The sequence below is a fragment of the Patiria miniata genome, unplaced genomic scaffold (assembly GCF_015706575.1).
Source record: "Patiria miniata isolate m_02_andy unplaced genomic scaffold, ASM1570657v1 HiC_scaffold_28, whole genome shotgun sequence".
Classification (NCBI taxonomy): Eukaryota; Metazoa; Echinodermata; class Asteroidea; order Valvatida; family Asterinidae; genus Patiria; species Patiria miniata.
In genome coordinates, this window is record NW_024037067.1 from 4,383,888 (window position 1) to 4,407,859 (window position 23,972).

At 40.6% G+C, this 23,972-nt stretch overlaps 3 protein-coding genes across 3 annotated transcripts; 2 read left to right on the forward strand and 1 right to left on the reverse strand.

The window, feature by feature from the left end:
• Positions 1-39: 39 nt before the first annotated feature.
• On the forward strand, positions 40-12,776 carry LOC119734958 (B9 domain-containing protein 1-like). The gene is made up of 7 exons (XM_038208616.1): positions 40-180; positions 870-938; positions 1,423-1,534; positions 2,733-2,829; positions 5,764-5,826; positions 6,880-6,947; positions 11,183-12,776. The coding sequence occupies exons 1-7, from the start codon at positions 121-123 to the stop codon at positions 11,392-11,394; spliced, it is 681 nt and encodes a 226-aa protein (XP_038064544.1). The 5' UTR covers positions 40-120; the 3' UTR covers positions 11,395-12,776.
• A 1,378-nt stretch (positions 12,777-14,154) lies between these two features.
• Positions 14,155-17,783, reverse strand: LOC119734956 (roundabout homolog 1-like). The gene has a single exon (XM_038208612.1). It carries the CDS (start codon positions 17,562-17,564, stop codon positions 15,849-15,851), a length of 1,716 nt encoding a protein of 571 aa, XP_038064540.1. The 5' UTR covers positions 17,565-17,783; the 3' UTR covers positions 14,155-15,848.
• Positions 17,784-19,841: 2,058 nt separating this feature from the next.
• Positions 19,842-23,585, forward strand: LOC119734959 (hemicentin-2-like). The gene has a single exon (XM_038208617.1). The coding sequence runs from the start codon at positions 19,863-19,865 to the stop codon at positions 21,561-21,563; it is 1,701 nt and encodes a 566-aa protein (XP_038064545.1). The 5' UTR covers positions 19,842-19,862; the 3' UTR covers positions 21,564-23,585.
• The last annotated feature ends 387 nt before the right edge of the window (positions 23,586-23,972 follow it).

Sequence of the window (23,972 nt, forward strand, 5' to 3'; positions counted from 1 at the left end):
TTCATTTTGCAATAAGGTGATACAGGGTACACGACCTGACCGAAACATTTTTAAGTCTAAACTATTGAGGGCGCTCTTCCAAAATACCGGACCGCGAAAATCACCGATGTAAATGAGAAAATGGCGAGCAATCCCACAGTGTTTTTGTTGATGTTAAGTGGGCAAATCGAAAGCGGCGATGTAAGTGTTTCTGTTGTTAGTACCAGAGTAATGCAATAAAGTCTCGGACTGAAATGTTTTATGAGTCGTTTTTTTGTCTATGCCTGTGATAAACCGTGACACAACTTGTCAAGTGGGTCAGCTGCAGTGCCGCTTCGTTGTGTACAAAGTCTATGGGAAAATTGGAAACAGATTCATGACCCAAACAATATATTTTTTTTAAACTGGTTTTCAGTGGTTAGCCTATCAAGTATCATTAATGATTTGAGATTAAAGAAATAGGGCCATTAGGGGGAAGAATTCCATACAAGGACATCAATTATTTTTCCCCGCAGTATCACTATCAACCATGTCCATGATCAGAAAGCGATAACATGTCCTAAAAAGTCAAGGAAAATATTGAAGCATTTAGGGCCTACTGAGAAAACAATTGGATTGGATTTTTTTTTTGCGCAGGGTGTCAAGTGATGTCCAGGTATGGAACTCTTTCCGAAATAGTTGTTTCTCTCTACTGAACTGACTGTAAACGTAACTTGGCATTTCATCCGGACTGATGGATCCTGCTGAGTCATTGACGTTAATGTTGTTTGGGGAACCTGCTTAAAAAAGGTTAAATTTAATAGGCCTAAGTATTAATTGAGTTATTGACACCAAATTTTCATCATCAAATTTTGTCATGATATCCAAATAATTTACCCTTCTTGTCCTAGTTTCCAGAATTTGATGACCTTTACGTCAAGTACAATTTTGTCTTTGGACCAGATTGGGTCATAACATCGGTGAGTTACATCATGCCATTTTTTTTTCAAAGCACATGTAAAAATAGCCTACAATATATGATACATGATACAGGCATGCAACTTTTCCTCGGATCAGCTGATTTCCTCGTTTTTCACTTCACACTTATGTTATGCCATTAAAAATTGAAAAACACTGTACAAAGTCTTGTAAAGATTGGAGTTTCCTCTTTTTTTGCCGGTCCTTCCTTCTGGCGAATATTTAATATCGATCAACATGTATAAATTCTCTGTCAGTTGGGTCGATCCTGTGGCTGTGATTCATTTCCCAATTTTTATTTGTTCTTTTTTCTAAATGTCGCTTAAAAGTTAAATTCATGTTAGTTTTTCTCAGAATTTTCAACACATAGCACATGTGATAAAGATAGCCACCAGACTTGAAATGTGCAATGAACAATTTATCTTCTAATATAATATTAATAAAAGTTCTGTTTTGTTGATTTTTCCCACTGCCTGGTCCCTCTAGGGTCTTGAGGAAGGCATATCCCAAGTGTGCAAGAAGAGTCAGGATGGCAGACAACTCTTTGTGTGGAACTTCCCATTGGAGGTCACGTTCAAGAGCACCAATCCGCACGGATGTAAGGCCATTGACCAAACCACGGCCTTGTCTCTGACTGTGGCTTTGGGCTCCATCTTCATATTAATTCCCCTAACTTGGGAGACCCAGGAATAATATGAGTCCTCTTTTCTGCTATTGACGCATCAAATGAATTAACCCTCCTTTTGTTTGATCAGTCACAGACAGTCAAAAATCCAATCCTGTTCCCCTGCCATGCCTTTTACACAGGCTAGTCATCAACAGGCAGATCATATTTCATGTAGGCACTGTGACAGTCAAATTCCATCAACAGACAAAAGCAAGTAAATGGTAGGCACAGCCAGCTTTTCAATCTTCTGCAGTCAAAGCATGGCTATATCAGTTTCATAATCTCAGCCAGGCAATCCTGCTTAATGAAGGCAGGGAGCGCTGAACTGTGAAAAATGTCACTTGATTTATTTTGACTGCCGTACTGGCCTTGTTGAAATTGCCAGCCAGAGAGGGAGGAACATTTCATTTATTTCCAGATGAACCCCTGAAGCCATACAGTGCTAGGACATTGTTTTGGTAGTTTCAGAGAGTAACAAGCAGGTTTGGGATGGTAAAAAAATTAATAGAATTGGAATTGTGATCTTTCTTGATCGACTCTCTGAAGAAGCTGATTGAAATACAATGTAGCTGATCAATACTTTATTTTGTTGAACGGCCGCTTCTGAGACAATGAGAGCTAGTCCCATTGAACAATGCCACAGTTGTATCCTGCTGCATTCTGTGAGCACAGACTCTGAGGCAGTTTGGCCTTAGGACTTTTGACCTGAACGATCTTGCTGCACTGGGCAGGCTTGTCACTTAGACAAGCGTTGCATGTTGCTGCGTTTGGCAGGTTTCTAGCCAAAATACCCTGGAGGGTTAATGAACTGTACATTCAGTTAACCAGGATGCTTTATTTTTGGGTGGTTTACGTATTTTATACGTTGTTTTGATGAAAAGTCAGGGAAGTGAGTCCTCCAATTACCCGATTCCAGGAATCATACAATGCACATGCCTGTACACTCTTCCTTTATACCTCGAATTTCAGACAATGTATCAGAGTCTACTAACATTCGTGAACCTTGGTGAGTCATTTTGGTGGATTTTTTTGCAGTGTTGATTTAAGAAAGAAAAATGCCCAGGGACGAGTTTACGGCAATGGTTTTGTAGTGCCTGAAAGCTTTCGTTTTGGTTTGTTTCCTTATCAGGGCCCCAGCTTGTTGTCAGCGTGTATGGCTTGGACTTCAGCGGCACGGCTGTAGTCAGGGGGTATGGTGCAGTGCATGTCCCAATCGCACCTGGAAGGTAAAACAACTAGAGTCGGGCCCAGATTCTCAACTGAGGACATCGTCCTGAATCCTTTGAAAATTCTCCAAAACCTCCTGGTCTTAGATGTTTGAGAACCCGAGAGGCCAGAGAGAGTATCTGGTTATATACACGTATTTGTCTGTACTTGTTCACTTGTTTATTTTGATATCTTTTAGTAAAGTCTGTCACAAGTCAATGTGGGCAATCAGGCCGGCGTTTAAGTCCGGTTTCAGTAGCATGAAAAGACTGAGAATATTTCTGTTCCCCCTGGATGGGAAGCTAGTCCATCGCAGGTTATTACTCCCCAGCCAGTACCCATACTCCTGGGTGGAGAGAAACAAGTGGGGGTGAAGTGGGGGTGAAGTGGCTTGCCCAGGGTCACAACATATGACCAGCAGCTGGATTCGAACCCCTGACCCTCTGATCATGAGTCACGAACCCTAACCGCTAGGCCACACTCCCCACAAAGATGAAAGACAAATTTGAAATCAAAAACCTACCGCAGTCGGCTGATAGTGGGGAGTGCAGAAAACGTGACAGAAAGAAGGAAGTAAACTGGATTATTCCCGGGCAAGTAAAATGTAAAAGATGGGTCAATTAAAATAGAGGAAACCGCAGAATTAAATGGCGCAGTGCTCACGAATCACACGTATCCGTTTCCCTTTCAATATCGGTCCTTTATTCTCAGAAGATCATGTTGCACGCTATATTTGCAACAGTTTTATTTTTCATGGTAATTGAATCTTGTACCCTGAGGAGTGTTTAGTTGAAACTTGGCTCAGATTTGTGTTGGCAGCACACCCAGGCCTTGGGGGCTGCCCCCTCCCCTAGCTCCCACAGCGTGCACCTTCCCTCCCCTCCCCTTAAGAACTCATTGTTGCTCCATGAGCAAGGCCACGGAACAGTTCATTTTGTAGAATACATGCATTTTACGACAAAGAAAGAGCAATTCTATTAAAAACCTTCCGTAAATGTGGCACATTAAATCTTTGGTTACAGAAAATCATATCTAAACCTTAAGGCCCCCCCAAAAAATCTCCGGTTTCTGGTATGCGCGCGTCGCTGTAGCCATGCGTGTCGGCAAAATGAAAAAGTTTTTTTTTCACTGTAAGATGATTTCTAAAAACTGCCAAACTCACTGGTTTAACTGGAATCCTGCTGCTGCACAATTTTATCGTGTTTTTAGGTGGGGTTACGATCGAGTATAAGCTTTATGTGGCCTCTCTTGACTCAATATATTTTGCACTAAATTTAGTCGGGCACCATTTGCAGTCATCAGCCGAAATTTGAAGAAAAACAAAAGTTAAAAAAGAAAAAAAAAAAGCCGCGTCGTCGCACCACTTTTGGGGCAAGCTCCATACCAGAAACCGGAGACTTTTTTTTGGGCCCAATGGTGCTTGTAGAAGAAAGTGAACAGGTGTTTGGCCTAATGGTGCCTGTAGAAGAAAGTGAACAGGTGTCTTTAATAATTCCAATTAATCCATTAGCAGTTACTACATTGTATTACACGGCGTTTATTCACTGAAAAATCAATCAAACCCATTGAGTGCTGTTTGAAATGTGTTTGAAGGAAGCATGTCATGATTCATCCAAATTTTACAATTTCCCACAGTTCTCTGATCATAGCAGTGCACTAGTTGGTAATGAATCACTCCCTTTCTGTTTGTTTGTCGTTTTGTCCGTGTTTCTGATTTCCATCAGCCTGGACTTCATTGTCTTTACTCAAAAGTAAAATATGAACAAAAGTTTGAAGAACTGCATGCAATCTGTGCAGTCCATTTAGTCCAAATGAGCTTTCATTGCCTCAAGATGAACTTTCCTTTTCACATTTACGGTCCCTGGAAATGTAATTTTTGAAAGATTGTTCCTTTTTTAGCCTCAAAACAGAAGGAAGTTCACACGATCAAAAGGGAAACCACCCTAATATGAAAGTTGGTTCATATTTCTGTTATTATTTTCCATGCCCTGGAGCCATTGTGTTGGAGATGTGCCACTTTCTGTTTTGATAGAAATGATTCATTATAAAATCTCCATACTTACAGCTATGTAGTACTATGCCTGTACTGTATCTCCTTACTTGGCTGTCGTTTACATACATGTGTGTGCTGGGAGATTAAACAAAAAAAACATCCTTCATGACTTGTTTCTATGCGCACCAAGAACTGTTAATTTTTTTGGCACATCATCAATTATCCTATTGTTTTTTTAATCTTCAACCGATAAAAGGTTTTAAAATTGCTATGTCGCTGCTTTCGTGGTTGTGGCCCCCAAAAATTACAAACTGAAGTTCTGTTTTAGACATCAGATACAACTTATCAGGGCCAAAAAAACACACAAATTGGAGTTTTGGAACCGAGCCAGTCAAAATAGATGATACATTTGTACATACTTCTAAAAATGAAACTTCTTTCTGTGTGAAGATTGTTTCTGTGAGGGTTCCTTAACTCCTTGTTATTTGTTTGCACTTTAGTTCGCTGGGAAATTGTTAAAAATGGGGGGGGGAAAGAATTTACTCCCTAAATATTTCTTCTTGGGGATTTTAATGGGAGCCCCCCCCCCTCCAATAGAAAAGTAATTATATAATTTTGAAAGCTGTTAGAGTACTATTTCTTCTGGAACTTTGACTTTATATAAACAGAACTACTGTGAAATTCATCACCCATTGTCAGATTGTGTCCACACAACCATGACTACTGGTCTCCCTAGCTTAACAAAAACGAAAAACTTCTGCTGACTAAAGTAAAAACAAGTATTCAAAAAGAAACAGAAAACACCACATTTTGTGCGACTTTCTCTCTCAAATAAACAGCTATAAAAGTTCAACCTAAAGCCAAAAAACCCAAATGATAATCATATAAAACTTAAACTCATTGTTTAGTTGTTTTTTTTTATTGAAGTGACACTTGTTTTCATGTGTTTCCCTGTTTTCAGACACCAAAGAATCCTGCCGATGTTTGTGCCCGAGTCGTCTTCAAGATTCCAGAAATTCACCAGGTCTGCTGCTTTGCCCCATTTCCCATTCTTATCCTCGAGTCATTGTGCAATATCTGTCCTCTTGCACTTTCAGCTCGCGTGCAGGTTTAGATGTTAATGGTTTCACATTAAAAGTTTTCTCGAACTCTTGGTTTTCATACACGCCTGAACTTTTTTAAACTCATCTCGTGAGGAGTTCAGTTTAGTTTTCGCTTTGAGAACAATGGCCCAAGATGAGTACGTGCGGAAAGGAGCATGACCTCTTTCCCGGTTTCATGCAGTTAGTAGCAAGCAAAAACAACCCAACAAAACTTGAACTACTTTTTTTTAAGCAAGTTTTGCTTGGACAAACAATCACCAATTGTTGCTTAAATCGTACCTTTTTTTTCATGCTCAATGAATACATATGTGCATTTTATTATAAAAGCTCCTGGGAATCGTTGAGGTCAAAGTTCATGACCCTATGAGCAAGCAAATCTAATAAACTTTGGTTCATGATGTTGCTGTACAATAGTGTATTTATACAAGTAACAGCACCTGTATATAATAAATCAGTGTAGTATAAATAACTCCATAAATCATTTTAATGGAAGTTATGTATATACAGCATGCTGTACCAGAACATTTGAGCTCGGTGTAGTCAAAATTTTGCTTGCTATTTCCTTTAATAAAATACTAGCTGTGCTGGTAATTATCAAAAAAATAAGAAACAAAGGAAGGATTCGCACACAAAAATATTACAGTGATAAACCTTCAAGGAGAAAAAATTGTCTCATTTTGTTCACAAAATTTGAAAATGTGAAATTAGGTACATGTGAGCCAAGCAGGCTCAATGTTATGCTAAGCGAATAATTCTGCGCTTATGTGATCTGGGCTTACAGCAAGACCATTCTGCACTAAAACTGTTTGGCACATGCCAAATTTCCTAGCTGAAAACAGAGAGTTTCCTGCTGTTTTTTATTTTTAGGGGATATCATATTTCATTTGCATGGTAAGCCGAGCCATGAATCTTCATGCTTTTGTTGCATTTTTTCTCATTTATGTGTGCGATTGTTATTTTTTGTTATTTCATAGTTGGCTTTTGAGCAGACGCCCGGAGTTTGTGGATGTGAATGTGGTGGCGAGGAGTGAGGGCAGAGAAGGTAGGTCCAACAGACTTAGGTACATGCACTGCCATCCATGTACATGTACTAGTGTTGTAGAGGCCATCACAAGTCCTCGCAAAGTCATCAAATTGTCACAGGTCATCATATGTCCTCACAAGTCACCACAAGTCATTACAAGTCATCACAACTTATCACAAGTCATCACACGTCCTCACAAATCAATCGCAAGTCATCACAAGGCATTACAAGTCATCACAAGGAATCACAAGTCAATCACAAGTCAATCACAAGTCATCATAAAGCAATCACTGGTTCTCACAAGTCCTCATAAATCAGTCCAAGTCATTACAAGTCATAACAAGTCATGACAAGTCATCAGAAGTCATTACAAGTCATGACAAGTCATCAGAATTCATTACAAGTCATGACAAATCATCACAAGTCAATCACAAGTCCTGAAGTCCCAAGTCAAGCCACCAGCTTTTGAAATAAACTGCGACAAAGGCATTCCTTTGTTACTGTTAACCCCCTATTTCTCTTGACTGGTATATTGAAAGGACTTTTGATTTACCTTTTACCAGGCCTTCTTAAAACTACATTTCATTTCTGCATATTGGCAAGAAAAAAGTGTACGACCAATCAATTGTCTAGTCAATATGCCAATACATATATATTGACATAGCCTGAATACATTCACTTCATTGAAGCCAAAATTGGAAATTGCTTTGAACTATTCAGGACAATGACCTAATTAGAGAGTTCATCAAAACGAAATTCAAAAACGAAATTTTGTGGCAGGATTCTTTTTCTTCGACAGATAAATTTCAGTACAGGAACTGACCAAAAGCGTATATTATTTGTAATAACAAAACATGTGCGTGTCACAGAAAGGCACCATAGTTTTTGTTTCTTAGGAATGTACTTTGAGCTAGTTTTAACCTTAAGTGACCACAGCTGTTTCATTTTACAGTGCTGCTTGCCCTAAGCATTTTCTATATCGTGAACAATCCTTGTCTATATTTTCAAGTAGAAATATCTATTTTGACAATTTTATGTACATAATCAGATTAGAAAACAGTGACTAGTTCATGGTTTGTTGAAAAAAGGGGAAATAACACGCATTTTGCATTTCAGCTGTGGGTGCTTCATCCACTTTAGAGATGTATTTTCATTAATCTTTTTATTTTTAATTTGATATTTGGGAAGAATCCAACACACTAATCAATTTTGCTTCTCTCAACATGTGCAACCCAAGGTTTTTTGAGCTGTGGCCTCAGATGCTTATATGTACACTCAGTGGCTTTGTTTAGATTAGATCCATACCAGGAAGCAAAATCATAACTTGTCATTTATCAAAACAAAGATCAAGAATCAGGGTGTCTGTTGGCTCAATTTTATTTTTTGAAGAGTAACTTCCTTGTTGGCAACGATTGTGCAGCGTTCAGAAGAAAGTCTTTCACTTCTCATTCTCCCAGTTGCTGCCCCCTCTGATTGATATACTCTTTTTGATCTAGGGCCAGGAAAAACAAACTAGTCACCAAGTAGTCACACAATACCATCCTTGCTGAAAAAAAATCTTTCCCCGTCATATAATTTGTCACAGTTCAAGTGAAGTGTTAGCAAAATCCTTCTTTTTCTTTTTATTGCAAGTTTCGTAATCTCCTTGTAACTGCCACTTGGAGTGGACATCATTTTAAAAGTCAGGTTGGTGCAGTGGTGCATTCCTCGTCTTCCAATTCTATGGACCGGGTTCGAATCCCCCCCCCCCCACAAAAAAAAAGGAAACATACCTGATCCTGTGCGTTGCCCTTGGAAATTGTTTCAGCATTTTCCTCCAACCTTGCACACTGAATACTTTGTCATTGTCTTCTCTCTCGATGCTTCTCCAGGATTCTAAGCTGCGTGTACAAAATATGTAAAGTGCACATGCACTTTTGAGAAACCTTGATTTCATTGCCAACAACAACAAATAATAAAATGAATGAAATTAAGAAAGCTATTGTTTAAGAGGAATATGGAAAGGACCTTGGAATTTTAATTTTTCAATTGTTCCACTGAACTCTCTGTTGATTGCGTGACAAGTGTACTCTGATAAAATCTATACATTGGATTAGTTTGCGTGAATGCGGAACGTGTCTAGTAAAGTGCATGACACTTTTCCGAAGGGCAATGTTACAAACCAATCTTGTAGAATTATATTACAACAAACGTTCAAGGCCTCAAGATTAAAAAAGAAAGAAAGTGTGTGTCTTATTTCATGAGTAACTTACCCACCACATTGTGCCTCTCATTTGAGATACAGAATAAAAATGTGTGCCCTGACTTGAGATTAGTAACTTAATCAATCTCAGTGACATGAAAGACCGAGACTATTTCTAATCCCCTGGATGGGATGCCAGTCCATCGCAGGTTACTCCCCAGGTAATGCTGGTACCCATTTATACTCCTGGTCAGAGAGAGGCAAGTGGGGGTGAAGTGGCTTGCCCAAATACACAACGTTTGGCCAGCGATTGGATTCGAACCCCTGACCCTCTGATCGTGATTCACGAGCCCTAACCAAGCCACCCACACTCGTTCTGTAGTTGTGGGGACTACACATGAGTTGTCCCATGGTACTATGGGGACCAAAGACGCTGTGGGGACAGCAGAAAGTCCCCATAACTCAGTCCTAATTTGCCTAACACTAAAAAACTTCCCCATAACGTGGTGATGTTCCTCCCACTCTTACCCACTTGAGATGAACTCAATTATAATTCTGGTAAATGCCTTGGCATGCCAAAAAAATGACCTTACTCTCATCACTTTTTTTTTTTTAAATCCTCATATTCCTACCAATACACTAAGCCCAAGCACTTAACCACACAGTCTACAATGTAGTCTCTCAGACTTAAGTAGTGAAAGCAGTGTTGCAAATTTTCTAGGGACCAAAAAAGCGTTATTTTTGTTGACCATTTTCGAGCAAAAGTCCTAAACTTCAAACCGAAACCAGACAGTAGAGCAGGCTGGTTTACGTCTTTGTCTAGTTTTAAGTTTAAATATCCTTTAAAAAACACAGGAAAATGCTGGATTCAGTTTTCTTTTAATCAAGTGAAAGGTTACTGATACTAAGAAGGAACTAAAAACCACAAAAAAAAGTGTGTTTCCTTTCGGATCTAGGCTAGCCAAAAAAAATATAATGTAATATTATTCGTTTTTATCTTTTTTTTTTTATTTGGCATCCTTCCAGGAAAGCTTGCACCATAAGCTTTTTGTTTTGTTTCTTTGATACTAAAAGCATATTCACTATATATACCCAGGTCCACTGTACAGTAGAAATTAAGAAGGAGTGGGCATGAAGCTAAACAATTTTGTTTTCATAATTTGATTGTAGTGGAATTTGAACACCATGGCTTTTGAAAAACTACATGTGCTGATGCTCTACCAAGTGAGCTATTTTACTCTTAGTAGTTGGTTTATTGTTTAAATATTGTTTTACATCCAAATGCTGAATTACATGAAATTTACAGTATAAAAAAAAAAAAAAACTAAATATAAATATATTCATAAAAACAATTAAACTTACATTTACAAACAGTCCATTGGATAATGTAACAATAAAAAAAATTGAGAGGAAAAAGCATTACATGTGAATATGTAATATGCAGATATGAATATGTAGCTACGTGACCCCCATGTTTGTATGTTCTGAGTCTCCCAATTGTTTGTCTTTGTCTTTGAAAGAGTGCCAGTCAAAATCCAGATGGTTGCTTTTGTTTCTGTACAGATCCAAATTTTGGATCCTTGGGAGCAGTACAATGCTATAACAAACAAAACAGCACCTGATCCGGATCTTAAGTCACATGACTAGCCAATAGTATACATGGAGGAGGTTGTCATTGTATGTTGTTTCTTTTATCGCCATATTGAATATCTCAGGAAGGATCCCTGAGATCAGTAATCAGGATCAGAGCAAAACAAAGGGGTCCTTAAAATAAAACCGATTGTGCCATGTAGCCAGGGATCATAACCCCAAACCAAATACTAGCAGCTACTGCAAGACCGCTTAGCAGAAAAATATTGCTAAGGGAAATAATGTAATAAGCAAGTTGCAGCTGACACCAGCCACCAGCAAAAGACATATCAGCTGCTTACTGGGTTTGCTAATTTTCTGTGATTAGTAATTTCTGTGCCGAGCATCTCCACTCATGGAATTGCCCTGTTCTTGACTTTTCACTTTCTTGTTTTCTCATCTCATCCCCTCCTCATCCCACCCCTTTTCTGCCTCCCAACAGTCACAAGGGTACGATCTCAGGGCCACATCAAGGTCACCTTCAACGCCATCACCCGAGACATGAAAAAGCTCGGCTATGATGTAACTCCGTCCACCATCAAGATTCCCGGGGCAGACACGGCAGCCGCGCTGGCAGCGACATCGGCTCCAGCTGCAGCTGGAGCTGCCGCTGCGGCCAAGCAAACCACCGAGGCCAACGAGACAGTCACATGAGCTAGCACGTCTGTTTGTGGTGTAAATCAAGGATTTTCTTTTGTTCCTCTTCCCTTTTCCTTTTGTTTATACTTTAACTCCAACAGCTCTTATCGGTTTTGTACACGTTTTCCAACCGAGGAGTCCTCGATTTGGTTACTGACCTTGATTCATCGGTGATGTTGCACGTGTGTGTCCTCGATTTACACCATAAACAAATGCAAATTGTCCAATCAGGGGCAACTTTGTGCATCAACTTTGACTTTTTGGTTAATAAATCTTGGCTTGTCCTTCATCTCCTGCATCATTTTGAAGACTTCCACCAGTGTACTGGAAGCAGATATCACTTGAAATGGCCCCCTCTGGAGACACGGAATTGACGTGCTTCCCAAAGTCTTGACACATAGTTTTAATCTCTCTCTAAATAAGGCACACTATTCGGTACTCAAACAGCTGATGTCTAAGTAAAATTGAAAACACTCTAAATTTGACCTCATTTTACAGGTTTTTGAATGTCTGAAACGGAAGCTGTATCTATAAAAAAAAAAAGCTGATATGTGGTCAAATTTTGCGAAATTGTGAGCAAAATATGCAACCAGAGAGAAATTTTTGTGACAATGTGACTCCTTGTTACCCCTCAAAGGTGATGCTAGCAGTTTCATTTTTTGGAGGGAATTTTTGCGACCTCCATTATATCGCCACTGATTGTTGTAAAAGCCAACAAGTAAATGTCATTTTAAATCAAAAGCGTCAAGTGTTTTCTTGGTTCTAGATTCCAAGGTATTTATATGACAAAGTTTGGGATAGAATGTATTAGGCCTACATCACCTTGAACTCTTGCTGTTGGATTGAGTCTGTGGTAAAGCTGTTGCATGCCGTTTACTTATTAAACATGTGTTCAAGGGGTGTGTAAATGCTTTTGTTTCCTACGTGTAGGCGGTAACATTTTACACAAACATCAGATACTATTAATAGGATGTAAAACAAAAATGTAGACAAAGACTAACTTACGATCCATCTAGGGCTTGTGAGTTTATTGAAATCTGTTGTGAATTGTTCATTGTTTCTGTCACACAGCATACACTAGTTTTAGGGGATTGTCCTTCGTGAGTGTTGTTTTGAAAAGACATGTTTTGAAAAGTCTTTTGGTAGACATAATTGCACTGTATTCTTTATCAGCACAAGGAAACAAATTTATCTTAAAACTTGTTCTGCCTTTCGAAAGATGTTGTATATTTGTACCCACAGTGTGCAGTTTATTTATGTGATTGATCCATTTCAAATTCCATTCAATTTAATTTTTAGAAATATGCGTAGCTGCAAATACGTGTATACGTGTAAATACATGTGAATATTAAATTTGGAAAAATTAAAACTGGTCTAAAATTATGTGTGACATCAACAATTCCCAGTGTTAATCAGGCTTTTCCTTGTCTTTTTTTTTTTAAATCTAATTAAACACATCCCAAAGTTTGAAGTAGAAAAAGGAAGGGCGAAGGCCACAAGCATCCTTGAATCCTTGCAACAATCTGTGTGTAGGCGTGGCGCCCTTCATCAGGTCAGCGACAAAGCAGTTGCAGTACATTTCCTTGAGTTTAATGCATGTATTGTACGCTGCACCGCCTTTCCTTGCGAATTCTAAATTCAATATATGTATACTGTAGGCGTACTCCAACTGCGAACAGTATTCCGATGTCTGGTTGTGTTTTTATTCAACACAATACCAGAAGAAAACGCCCTTATATTATGAGATCGCACATGTTGCCGGATACGTTTTGCTTTACTCAGTCCGTATAACCGTATAATAATCAGATTCAGCGATTAATTATGCAAAAACTGCGTATTGACTTCGGGATTCTGACTTTTTAGCGGCCCCTTCTATATCGGGCCTTCCGTAATCCGTTCGTTTTTGTTTTACAAAAACATGGCATCCAAATTGACCAATCAACAGCTTGTCCATATTTCTGAGCGAAACGACGTCACAGTTTCTAAAGTTGACTGCGATTGGCTGGCGCGAGGAGTCCCATAAAATGTGCATGCTAGTACATATCGGACGTTCGTTCGTGTGTACATGCACTCGTGAATGTGTGATTCTGTAGACCTGCGATCGGCCGGGTGCGTTCTAAAACATGCGAAGAATAAAATGTTGGACATTCACAACTTTTTTTCCCAAAAAGTATGTGAAATCGTTGCCGAATTGGAACAGAGCCAACTGTTTCATTGTGTAGTAAATAATATCGGTTCAAGAGCACATTCAATAGTTTGATGACACACATTGCATATTATTACATTAATTAACGAGCATCAATACTGCAGACATACGTATATAATAAAGCATACAAATGGTTTATTACGTTGCATTCTAATGAGGTATACATTTTAGGTCTTGGCCTTTGCATTTAAATTTCGATATTGTTTATACATCGGTTTTTTCTCTTCCAAACAAAATAATCTCTGACAAATTTGCTTTTATTTGTACAGCCGAATAGCACCAATCTATGAGGTACACCAATGCCCTATGCGATATTATTATAAAATATCCTAAATTATTAATAAGGATCGTAGCTTTTTGTCACACTACACCATTGATAATTGATTGATAACCACCCCACCTCTGTTTTGACTCCACATGTACCCCTATATAAACCTTGCATGATGATGCCCCTCTTCGATGCATCTGATGACGGTAGTTGTAGCTACGAAAGCTGAAGCGCACTTTCACTCTAGTTAGTCTTTTCAAGTGCTACCTTACTTTTATATGAGGTTTTGCCTGACTAACACGGCTGCCCTCCACTATTTGCCAAAGTATTAAATAACTGCTCAAATATACGCCTAACTAGTCTTGCTTATAGTACCATTGTATTCATTAATACGTTTCTCAGCCAGTATGCATTGATATAACGTGTTGCTTGTAAATATAATGATAAACATCGATAGGTATAATCATAATATGACAAATCTGGATCACATTAAAACGTTTTCTAGTAAATATATATACATTCCTTTAGCAAATTTATGTCCGTATATGTGTGGCAGATGGGGGAAACATTTGGGGGAACTGTGTCTTTGATGATACAAGCATGTCATTTGGCACTGACGGGTCAAGATATTTGGATTTAGGGCCAACGGAGATTTGTCCTTTAAAATTATAGATGGAACAACAAGCAATTTTCAAACCTTTCAAAATGGCTATAATCGCTTGTTATTCTACCTATATTTTTTCAAAGGACAAATCTTCGATGGCCCTATAGCAAAATATCTTTCTCATGACATACTCTGACTGTGATCCAAATTCCATGCTTCATCGAAGACACAATCACCTATCTGCCATACTTTATTTCTAAGAATAAAAGAACCTTTTTTTACCTAGTTAATCGTCATAACATCATAACATATCTGCTCAACAAATTCTATATATATTTGGCGTTTACATAATGTTCTATAAGCCGCAGCCGATCTATTTGTATTTGTACATATTCTACGCCTGTAAATCTAGAGGCCTGAGATGGACCAATTCAGATCGAATTTTTGAAAGCAGAACGCACCATTGTGGTTCATTACTTTTATCAAACTTTTTACCCATCAGTTTGTTCCAGGATGCCCTGCTCAAGGAAAGAAACCATCATGCCGAAATTCACGTATCCGTATTGACTACGAAACAGTACACATCGCGCGCAGCCGCTATCATTAACACGAGATTTCTTTAACCGTATTGAGAAATTGTTAAAAATGGAACCTATATCGATAAACATGTAGAGTGTCTATGGTGATATGGCGATTCTAGGCCAAATTTACGCACAGTTTTCCAGAGAGCCTAATTTTTTTTAAAGATAAATTACTCTTTAAATACACTCATTTTCAATAATATAAAGCATGTTTAAACTATTTATCAGTAATGCAATCATATAATAATTCACCAATACATATATTTACATCTTGGTCCAGAATAATAGGAATCGAGATTCAAGAACCCGTCATAATTTACAAAAACCTGCTACAATTTGGAGACTTTTCTCTTGTTATCACATTAAAAAAAGTACTTTCAAAGATATTTTAATTTGACAACGCTTTACTGCTGGGCTGCAAGAATGAGTCCCGCTAGTACATCCACAATATCATGGAATTTAGAAATTGTACAATGCTTTTCAGACCATTTTTGACTAGAGAAACGCATGTGATTATGCCTAATTGCTCATTTAAATCAATAGTTAAATCTTTAACCCTTTTTGTCATGCTCCGTGTTTTGATACACGCCATTTCCTTAATGGTTTGCCGCATTCGATTAACTTTTAACAAGAAAATAGCGAAGACAACAATAAAGTGGACATTCAATTTGATATCGATGGTGTGCTGTAAGAGAGCTCACGAAACGTTAACGAGTGAAATGAAGTGTTCGAAATGTTTATTTTAACAACGGTCATTCTCACCAACGTTCCTGAACACGCGCCATCTAACAACAAGCGGGTACAAACGGCTTATTTCTGTGACAATTCTGGGGCGGATGGGGCCCAGTCATTGCTGATGAGACGTTGGTACTCGTTGATCTGCCGTTGACGGGACACATCCTCCAGATCCTGGTAGAGCGATTCCTCCTCATCCACGACCTTTGTCGCCATCTTTGGACGGGCGCTCAGTTCAGGAGGCACCCCGAGGTCCACCACGAAGTCATCGTTGACGTTGGTGCAAGATGCCTTGGCCCCTGTACCATTCTCCCGGATGTTCTTGGAGTCTCGCTTGGCACACATGAGTGTCTTCGCCTTGAGAGAAACCCAGCAGCAAATTCCCACCAAGACCAAGCACATCAGACCTCCGATGATGTACCCCATCAGTGTGCTGAGAGACCAAGTATCCGATGATGACGGCCCCAACTTGAGATAAGTGATCTGGGTAGTTGTCTTGACATTCAAAGCCTTGGTGGTTTGTTGGAAACTTGCCTGCAGGAAAACCTCTGCCTTGGGCTGATAACTACCCACGATTCTACAGGTTACCGAGGCTCCTACATCCAGGGTCGACACACCAGACACTGACAGGACGTGCTCTGAACGGTCCTCCACAAAGAATCTGTCAGTGGTGTTGAAGGGGTCGACGTCATGACCATTGTAGTGCCATACACACGGGGGAGGAGGAGAGCGCACGGGGGTCGTAATGCATTTGAACTGGGCCTGTTCGTCAACCGATGTCGGTATTTCACTTTGTTCAAGTCGGACTGTCACTGGCTTCACTGTGGCTCCAAGAGGTCGTAAGGTTATCACTGTACTTGCCTGATTGCTGCCAACTGCATTGTGTCCCTCGCAGGTTATCCGAGTTCCATTGTCGCGGGAGCTGATGCTATTTATCGTCAGCACGGGTCCTTCCTTTGTGACAGACGAGTGAAGATTAGGTGTAAAGTTCCAGTCAACGGTAGATACCAGTGGATTGCCAGAAGTAAGGCAGACAACGACCAAATCTTCACCGATGCTCCATCCACTCGTGATGGTTATTGTCACGTTGGGTCGGTCCAGGATGCAAGATCCGGCAAGCTCTCCCCTGAATGTCAAGGCGCATTCGAATCTTCCTCTGCTTGATTCGTCATCCGCCATCAACAAGCGAGCCTGGACAAAGTCCTCCAAGTCATCATCGGGCGTAGACTGCTCGAGAGGTTGTCCATCTTTCCACCACTGAAGGGTGACCGGCGGACTTCCCCTCTCCGACTCGCAGATAAATGTTCTCTCGTTCTCCAGAGCGCGGACCGAGCATACTGGATACTGGCTTGCTGGGCGCTGTTCGACCGTCAATCGCTCCCCGTTTGACGTGCCGAGAACCGTTTCACCTCTTTTCAGCCGGCATTTGTACACACCGTTATCTGTTGTGTCCATGGAACGGATCACGAGGTCAGCAAAGAACATGGTATCATCGGGTGGGTCTGCCGACAGCTCGTACTTACTTGGTGTCTCCGTTCCGGCTGGTTTCGGCCACTCTGCCACTCTCTGCCCGTCCTTGGTCCAGACAACTCTCCCTCCTGTTTGTGGATTGCCGCTGAAGGTTAAGATGCCGTCGTAATGACCGGAGCACGTCAGCCGGACCTCGGAATTGGGAACAGGGAAGCGATCTTCATCTTCTACGTCCAGCGTCAAAGACGTGGCTAACATGGCTTTGGATACAAAGGCGAACGTCACGAGCGCCATAAGCATCACAAAGCTACCCGAGGCCATGTTGATCCGTCTCAAAATCAAAGGAATGTTTCATTTGCTTGCACATTGCATTCCTTTATATACTTCTACTATCATGAAAGCAAAACTGATAAAAATGTAAACAAAAGGTTGGCGTCGGATTAAAAACTAAACAAAAAGTTGGGGTCACATAAGCAAGGCCAGTGGCATGTATACCTAAATCAACTCGCTGAAACTGACTCCATTTACACAAAGAAAGTTGTTTTGATTCTTTCTCCCAGCTAGGCTTTATCCCAGCTTCTCAAATCTTAACCATATTTTGTCTACTGCGCGTTGTTTAGAATGGGTTGGGATTTTGTTTTGTTAAGCTGTGATAGGCCTATTTGCATGCATTTTGCTAGTGCTTTTGAGGAATGTAATCAATAATCAATCTCATAATATTATAAGTCGTGAGAAAAGCCAAGAGCAGCCTCAAACGTCATCAGAAGTTTGGAAATCGTCATGTACAAGACCGTTGTTCATAGATTTTGCTAAATATGCCAGCCAAACAGCAGGCGCGGTTCTACCGGGGGGGGGGGCTAGGGGGGCTGTAGCCCCCCCAAAATTTGGTCTAGCCCCTACAAAATAAATTCCGTAAAAAAAAATTGCATTAGCAAAAAGAAGGATTGTGATGTACATGCGAACGGTCTCCCCCTAAAGAAGAAATAGCCGTGACGAGGGTGCATTAGTTAATATAGTGTGAATGATTTTAGGATTGTATTGGCGCTCACCATTGAAAATATGGCATGAGCCCCCCCCCCCTCACCTATTGATTTTCGGAGGCCTAAGTGTCTGGAGAAAATAACCGGTCAACATTTCAGCACGCCTCCCTGCAAACAATTCTGGATCCACCGTGCTAGCCCCCCAAAAATATTGGTTCTAGAACCGCGCCTGCCAAACAGTAATGTACATGATCGGTGATAATGCATGGCCTTCGCCTTCTGTTCAGGCAATTGTCGGCAGGGGCGCACTCAGTTTAAAGAAAGTTGGGCAAGTGGGTTACAATGTTGTTAATATTAGTGTTCTACCCATATTTTTTAACAGTACGAAGGCCGGGGAGGCGGGGGGCTCTCTTATCACCATCTTCTAAGGAGCAATGTGGCACAAAAGCATTAAACATGGAAACATAATTGACGTTAACCACGCCAGCACATACAGTGTAAACAAAAAGTGGGTAAAACAATGTTATTTTACACGGGAAATCATTTTTCCTGTTTTTTCCCCCTCCTTTAAGTGTCGTATTTAGGGTATGTAAGACCACATTTTGCAGTCAACAATCATTCACTCAGGTTTTGTGAGTAGGTACAACCAGAAATATGGCACCTGGTTGTTATATCACACTTCACACTCTTGTGGCGCTCACCTATGTTTTAACATCATCGGTGCAGTCGTTGATGCTGGAATTGGAAGATGAAAATCCCTTCCCTGTTCCCAATTCCGAGGTCCGGCTGACATGCTCCGGTCATTACAACGGCATCTTAACCTTCAGCGGCAATCCACAAACAGGAGGGAGAGTTGTCTGGACCAAGGACGGGCAGAGAGTGGCAGAGTGGCCAAAACCAGCCGGAACGGAGACACTCAGTAAATACGAACTGTCGGCAGACCCACCCGATGATACCTTGTTCTTTGCTGACCTCGTTATCCGTTCCATGGACGCAACAGACAACGGTGTGTACAAATGCCGGCTGAAAAGAGGCGAAACGGTACTCGGCACGTCAAACGAGGAGAGACTGACGGTCGACCAACCACCAGCAAGCCAGTATCCGGTATGCTCGGTCCGCGCTCTGGAGAACGAGAGAGCATTCATCTGCGAGTAGGAGAGAGGTAGTCCACCGGTCACCCTTCAGTAGTTAAAAGACGGACAATCTCTCAATCCATTTAAATATATCAATTTAAATTCAATACCGAAATCAACATCGATTTCCAAACCGAAATGAAACATTTACCCCATGTGCATGAAATGTTTCAGCAAAATTAAATTATAACATTTGTATATATAAACAAACAAAAGTTAACATTTCCTGTTATATTTTTTCTTATTCCAATAGTAAATAGTTATTTACCACACAAAAATTAGACAAACGGTCATTTGCAAACTTATCAAAATGTTCGTGATTAATTAAAAAAGAAACTTCAAACAAAACAAAAACTACAAACTTCCAGCACAAGGGAAATCAAATTTCCGGCTATGCATCAGTTTTTCCCTTTTAGTTTCGTATCTGGGGTATATAAGACCGCATTTTGCTGTGAACAATCATTCATTCATTCAGGTTTTGCGAGACGAAGTACAATATCAGAAATATGGCCCCTGGTAGCTACATCGCACTTCACACTCTTGTGGCGCTCACCTTTGTTTTAACATCGGTGCAGTTAGCTAAGTCTTTGACGCTGGACGTAGAAGATGAAGATCGCTTCCCTGTTCCCAATTCCGAGGTCCGGCTGACGTGCTCCGGTCATTACGACGGCATCTTAACCTTCAGCGGCAATCCACAAACAGGAGGGAGAGTTGTCTGGACCAAGGACAGGCAGAGAGTGGCAGAGTGGCCAAAACCAGCCGGAACGGAGACACCCAGTAAATACGAACTGTCGGCAGAACCAAGTAGTTCCATGTTCTTTGCTGACCTCGTGATCCATTCCGTGGACGCAACAGATAACGGTGTGTACAAATGCCGGCTGAAAAGAGGTCAAACGGTACTCGGTACGTCAAACGAGGAGAGACTGACGGTCGAGCAGCGACCAGCAAGTCAGTATCCGGTATGCTCGGTCCGCACCCTGGAGAACAAGAGAACATTCATCTGCGAGTCTGAGAGGGGAAGTCCACCGGTCACCCTTCAGTGGTTAAAAGATGGACAACCTCTCGGGCCGTCGAGCGAGCCGGAAGATGACTCGGGGGACTTTGTCCAGGCTCGCTTGTTGGTGGCGGATGGCGAATCAAGCAGAGGAAGGTTTGAATGCTCCTTGACATTCAGGGGACAGCTTAGCAGATCTTGCTTCCTGGACCGACCCATCGTGACGATTCCAATCACCACGAGTGGACTGAGCATAGGAGAAGATTTGGTCATCGTCTGCGTCACCTCTGGCAATCCGGAGTCTACCGTTGACTGGAACTTCAGACCTAATCTTCACTCGTCTGTCAGAAAGGAAGGACATATGCTGACGATAAAGAACCTTAGCTCCAGCGACAATGGAACTCAGATAATCTGCGAGGGACACAATGCAGTTGGCAGCAATCAGGCAAGTAGAGTGATCACCTTGCGACCTCTTGAAACCACAGTGCAACCAATAACAGTCCAACTTGAACAAACCGAAATACCGACATCAGTTGACGAACAGGCCCAGTTCAAATGCATTGCAACTCCCGCTCGCTTCCCTGCTCCCCTGTGTGTATGGCAGTACAATGGTCATTTCGTCGACTCCTTAAACACCACTGACAGATTCCTCGTGGAGGACCGTTCGGAGCACGTCCTGTCAGTGTCTGGTGTGTCGACCCTGGATGTAGGAGCCTCGGTAACCTGTCGCATCATGGTCGGTTATCAGCCCAACGCTGAGGTTTTCCTTCAGGCGAGTTTCCCACAAACCACCAAGGCTACTATCCAGATCACCCCCAAGTTGGGATCTTCAACATCGGAGACTTGGTCTCTCAGCACACTGATGGGGTACATCATCGGAGGTCTGATGTGCTTGGTCTTGGTGGGAATATGCTGCTGGGTCTCTCTCAAGGCCAAGACACTCCTGTGTGCCAAGCAAGACACCAAGAACGTCCGGAAGAATGGTACAGGGGCCAATGCTTCTTGCACCAACGTCAACGATGACTTTGTGGTGGACCTCGGGATGCCTCCTGAACAGATCGCCCGTCCAACGAGGGCGGCAAAGGTCGTGGATGAAGAGGAATCGGTCTACCAGGATTTGGAGGACGTATCCCGTCAACGTCAGATCAATGAGTACCAACGTCTCATCAGCAACGACTGGAACCCACCCGTCCCAGTATCGTCTCAGAGATGAATTGTCTGTGTCAGGTTGTTATAGATGGCGACCTTTGTTCATCTAAGAAAGTTGGGTCCGAGGGAGATTTTACCCCGTTAGCTGAAGCTGATTGATTAAAATTAGTGAATAGATCATTCAATTGCTGAGGGAAATTGCCTCAAATTGGACCAACTTATTGTTTACGCAAAGTAAAAATTCACGACAAGTTTTTCGCTTCAACAAAAACGGGACTTTGAGCCGTCTTTCCTAGCCCGAGTGTTAAAACAATTTGAGTAACGTTCATGTTGATGCATGGTTGTGTATGTCACGTGAGGTTTATGCTTACATTATATAAGGGAACATAAGGGATCGGCGGGACATTTTACCCCGTTAGCTGAAGCTTATTGATGAAAATGAGTGAATAAATCATTTTAACTGCTCAGGGAAATTGTCTCGAATTGGACCAAATTATTGTTTACCATGCTGTGCTCTACGACAAGTAGAGCACAGCATGGACTTTGGGGGACGTCTTACCTCTGGGGTATTCCCTCCCATCGGGAAGGGAATGACTTATTTTATTAAATCATTTTATATTTACAAAATGTGTTATGCTAGAAGAGACATTCATGCTAAGTACATTATACAATTTGCGAATGTAAACCGAGGTGATCGTTAGCCAGGAAGTGATTTGGTTTTGCCAACCACATTTGGCATGATATCCGGAGTATAAAACTATTTGAGTTCATGTTAATGCATGGTAATTGTATATAACATTGCTGGTCAACTCGCATGTAAAATTGCCTTATTTTATACTTTTTTTGTCACAATAAACACGTATACGATAACCCGTACTATTGGAATATCGTATGAGATTGATGCTTACATCATATAAGGGAATATATTTGCTAAATTAGAAAAGTAAGACTATTTGTGTGTGTTTTTAATCGATGTTTTGGACTACGAAAAGTAATACCTGAACAATAGTTTTATATAGTTCAAGAATAGTTTTTAAGAACAGTTTATTAACGGGCAACTGGTTAATTTTTTGACTATTTTCTGTACGAGCTTCTATTTGTACAAGATTAAGAGCTTTACACGAAATATTTGCGAATATACTGCATGTTTGCGTTTATACTGTTTCTCTATTATTCCAAGTTTACTGTTACTCTATATTGAGCCTGGAATCTTGACAATTTCCTGCGTCCTCTTTTGGGGACGGTTTTATAGACAAATTCCATCGAAATACGTCTTGTAAATAAAGCACTGCAAAACAAAACCAATCTTGCTATAAAAATGAACGGATTCCTTGAAGTAAAAAAAAAGGCGATGAGGCCTAAACCGTGTGTCCGGTATTGGAAACCCAATTGACACTGCTCAAGTTAAGAAAAAGTTTGAAATAATGTTTAAAAAATCTGTGTTTATGGGCCATTGTTAATTGCGGCATTTTTAAATTTAATCATGAATCAGCATGTTAAATACTCGCTGTTATTCTGCATTGTATACTAGCACATTGCTTATATACCTCCATTTTTATTGCAAAATATCTTGTGAAACTCGGTACACTATACACTAATCGGAATACATGTATATTTGCAGTCGAGCAAGGTATACGTGAAATTATAAGACATGTGATTTACAAATGGTTAAAGTCTCCGATTGGTTTCGTTTCTGCAGCTGAGATGTTACACGTGGAGCGAATATCGAATATTATAAAATTAATACGCTATTTTTCAAAAATCGCAACACTTAAGATATTGATCAAGGTGTAAATATTTAAAAACAGAGTGAAGTTGATCTTCGACAAAAAATTGCTTCTTATCAGTTTTACCCTAACAATTTTTGAATTTGATTGAGTTCATGACAAAAAAGCTTTAACCCATTAGCAATTGTAGCCTATTCTACATTGTATTTAATTGTCTGTATTTACTGAAATCATTACTGTGACAAATTTGGAAACCAGAAGTGAAAGAGAATGAAATGTATGATGTCCTTGAGCAAGAAAACTAATACAATATTTTGCTTTTCTGCTAACCATGCCTGTGGTGATTTACTATTGTAAACTGTCACATAAAGGGATGTATGTGAATTGTTTTCGTTTTGCTGAAAGAACACTAAGGCCCTCCCTTTTTGTGATTCGTGGACAGAACTTTAAAACGGTGGTTGTGTTTAAAATTCCATAACTTAAAGAGTACATAAGTGATTTGAATGATTCGTGTACTACAATCAAGATTATTAATTGGGCTTTTCTATCCTAGATTTTGAAAGGTCTACACGCAGAACTTCATTAACAAATTGGTCCTGACGTTTGGGTTTCTATTTGTTACTCACCCTGTAGTAGCGACGAGGGAGCCCCCCCCCCCAGTCGTTCCTATTACGAAACAGGTTGAGTCCCCTCCAATTGACAACAAACCATCCCCCCCCCCGGAAAAAACTTTTAAAAGGACTTAG

Excerpts from the sequence above, each read along its gene's own strand:
- LOC119734956 (XM_038208612.1), bottom strand. The coding sequence starts at position 17,564 with ATGGCCTCGGGTAGCTTTGTGATGCTTATGGCGCTCGTGACGTTCGCC.
- LOC119734959 (XM_038208617.1), top strand. The coding sequence starts at position 19,863 with ATGGCCCCTGGTAGCTACATCGCACTTCACACTCTTGTGGCGCTCACC.
- LOC119734958 (XM_038208616.1), top strand. The coding sequence starts at position 121 with ATGGCGAGCAATCCCACAGTGTTTTTGTTGATGTTAAGTGGGCAAATC. Across the intron at positions 1,535-2,732 it reads GAGCACCAATCCGCACGGAT|GGCCCCAGCTTGTTGTCAGC; the intron begins GTAAGGCCATTG and ends TTTCCTTATCAG. Across the intron at positions 2,830-5,763 it reads GTCCCAATCGCACCTGGAAG|ACACCAAAGAATCCTGCCGA; the intron begins GTAAAACAACTA and ends CCCTGTTTTCAG.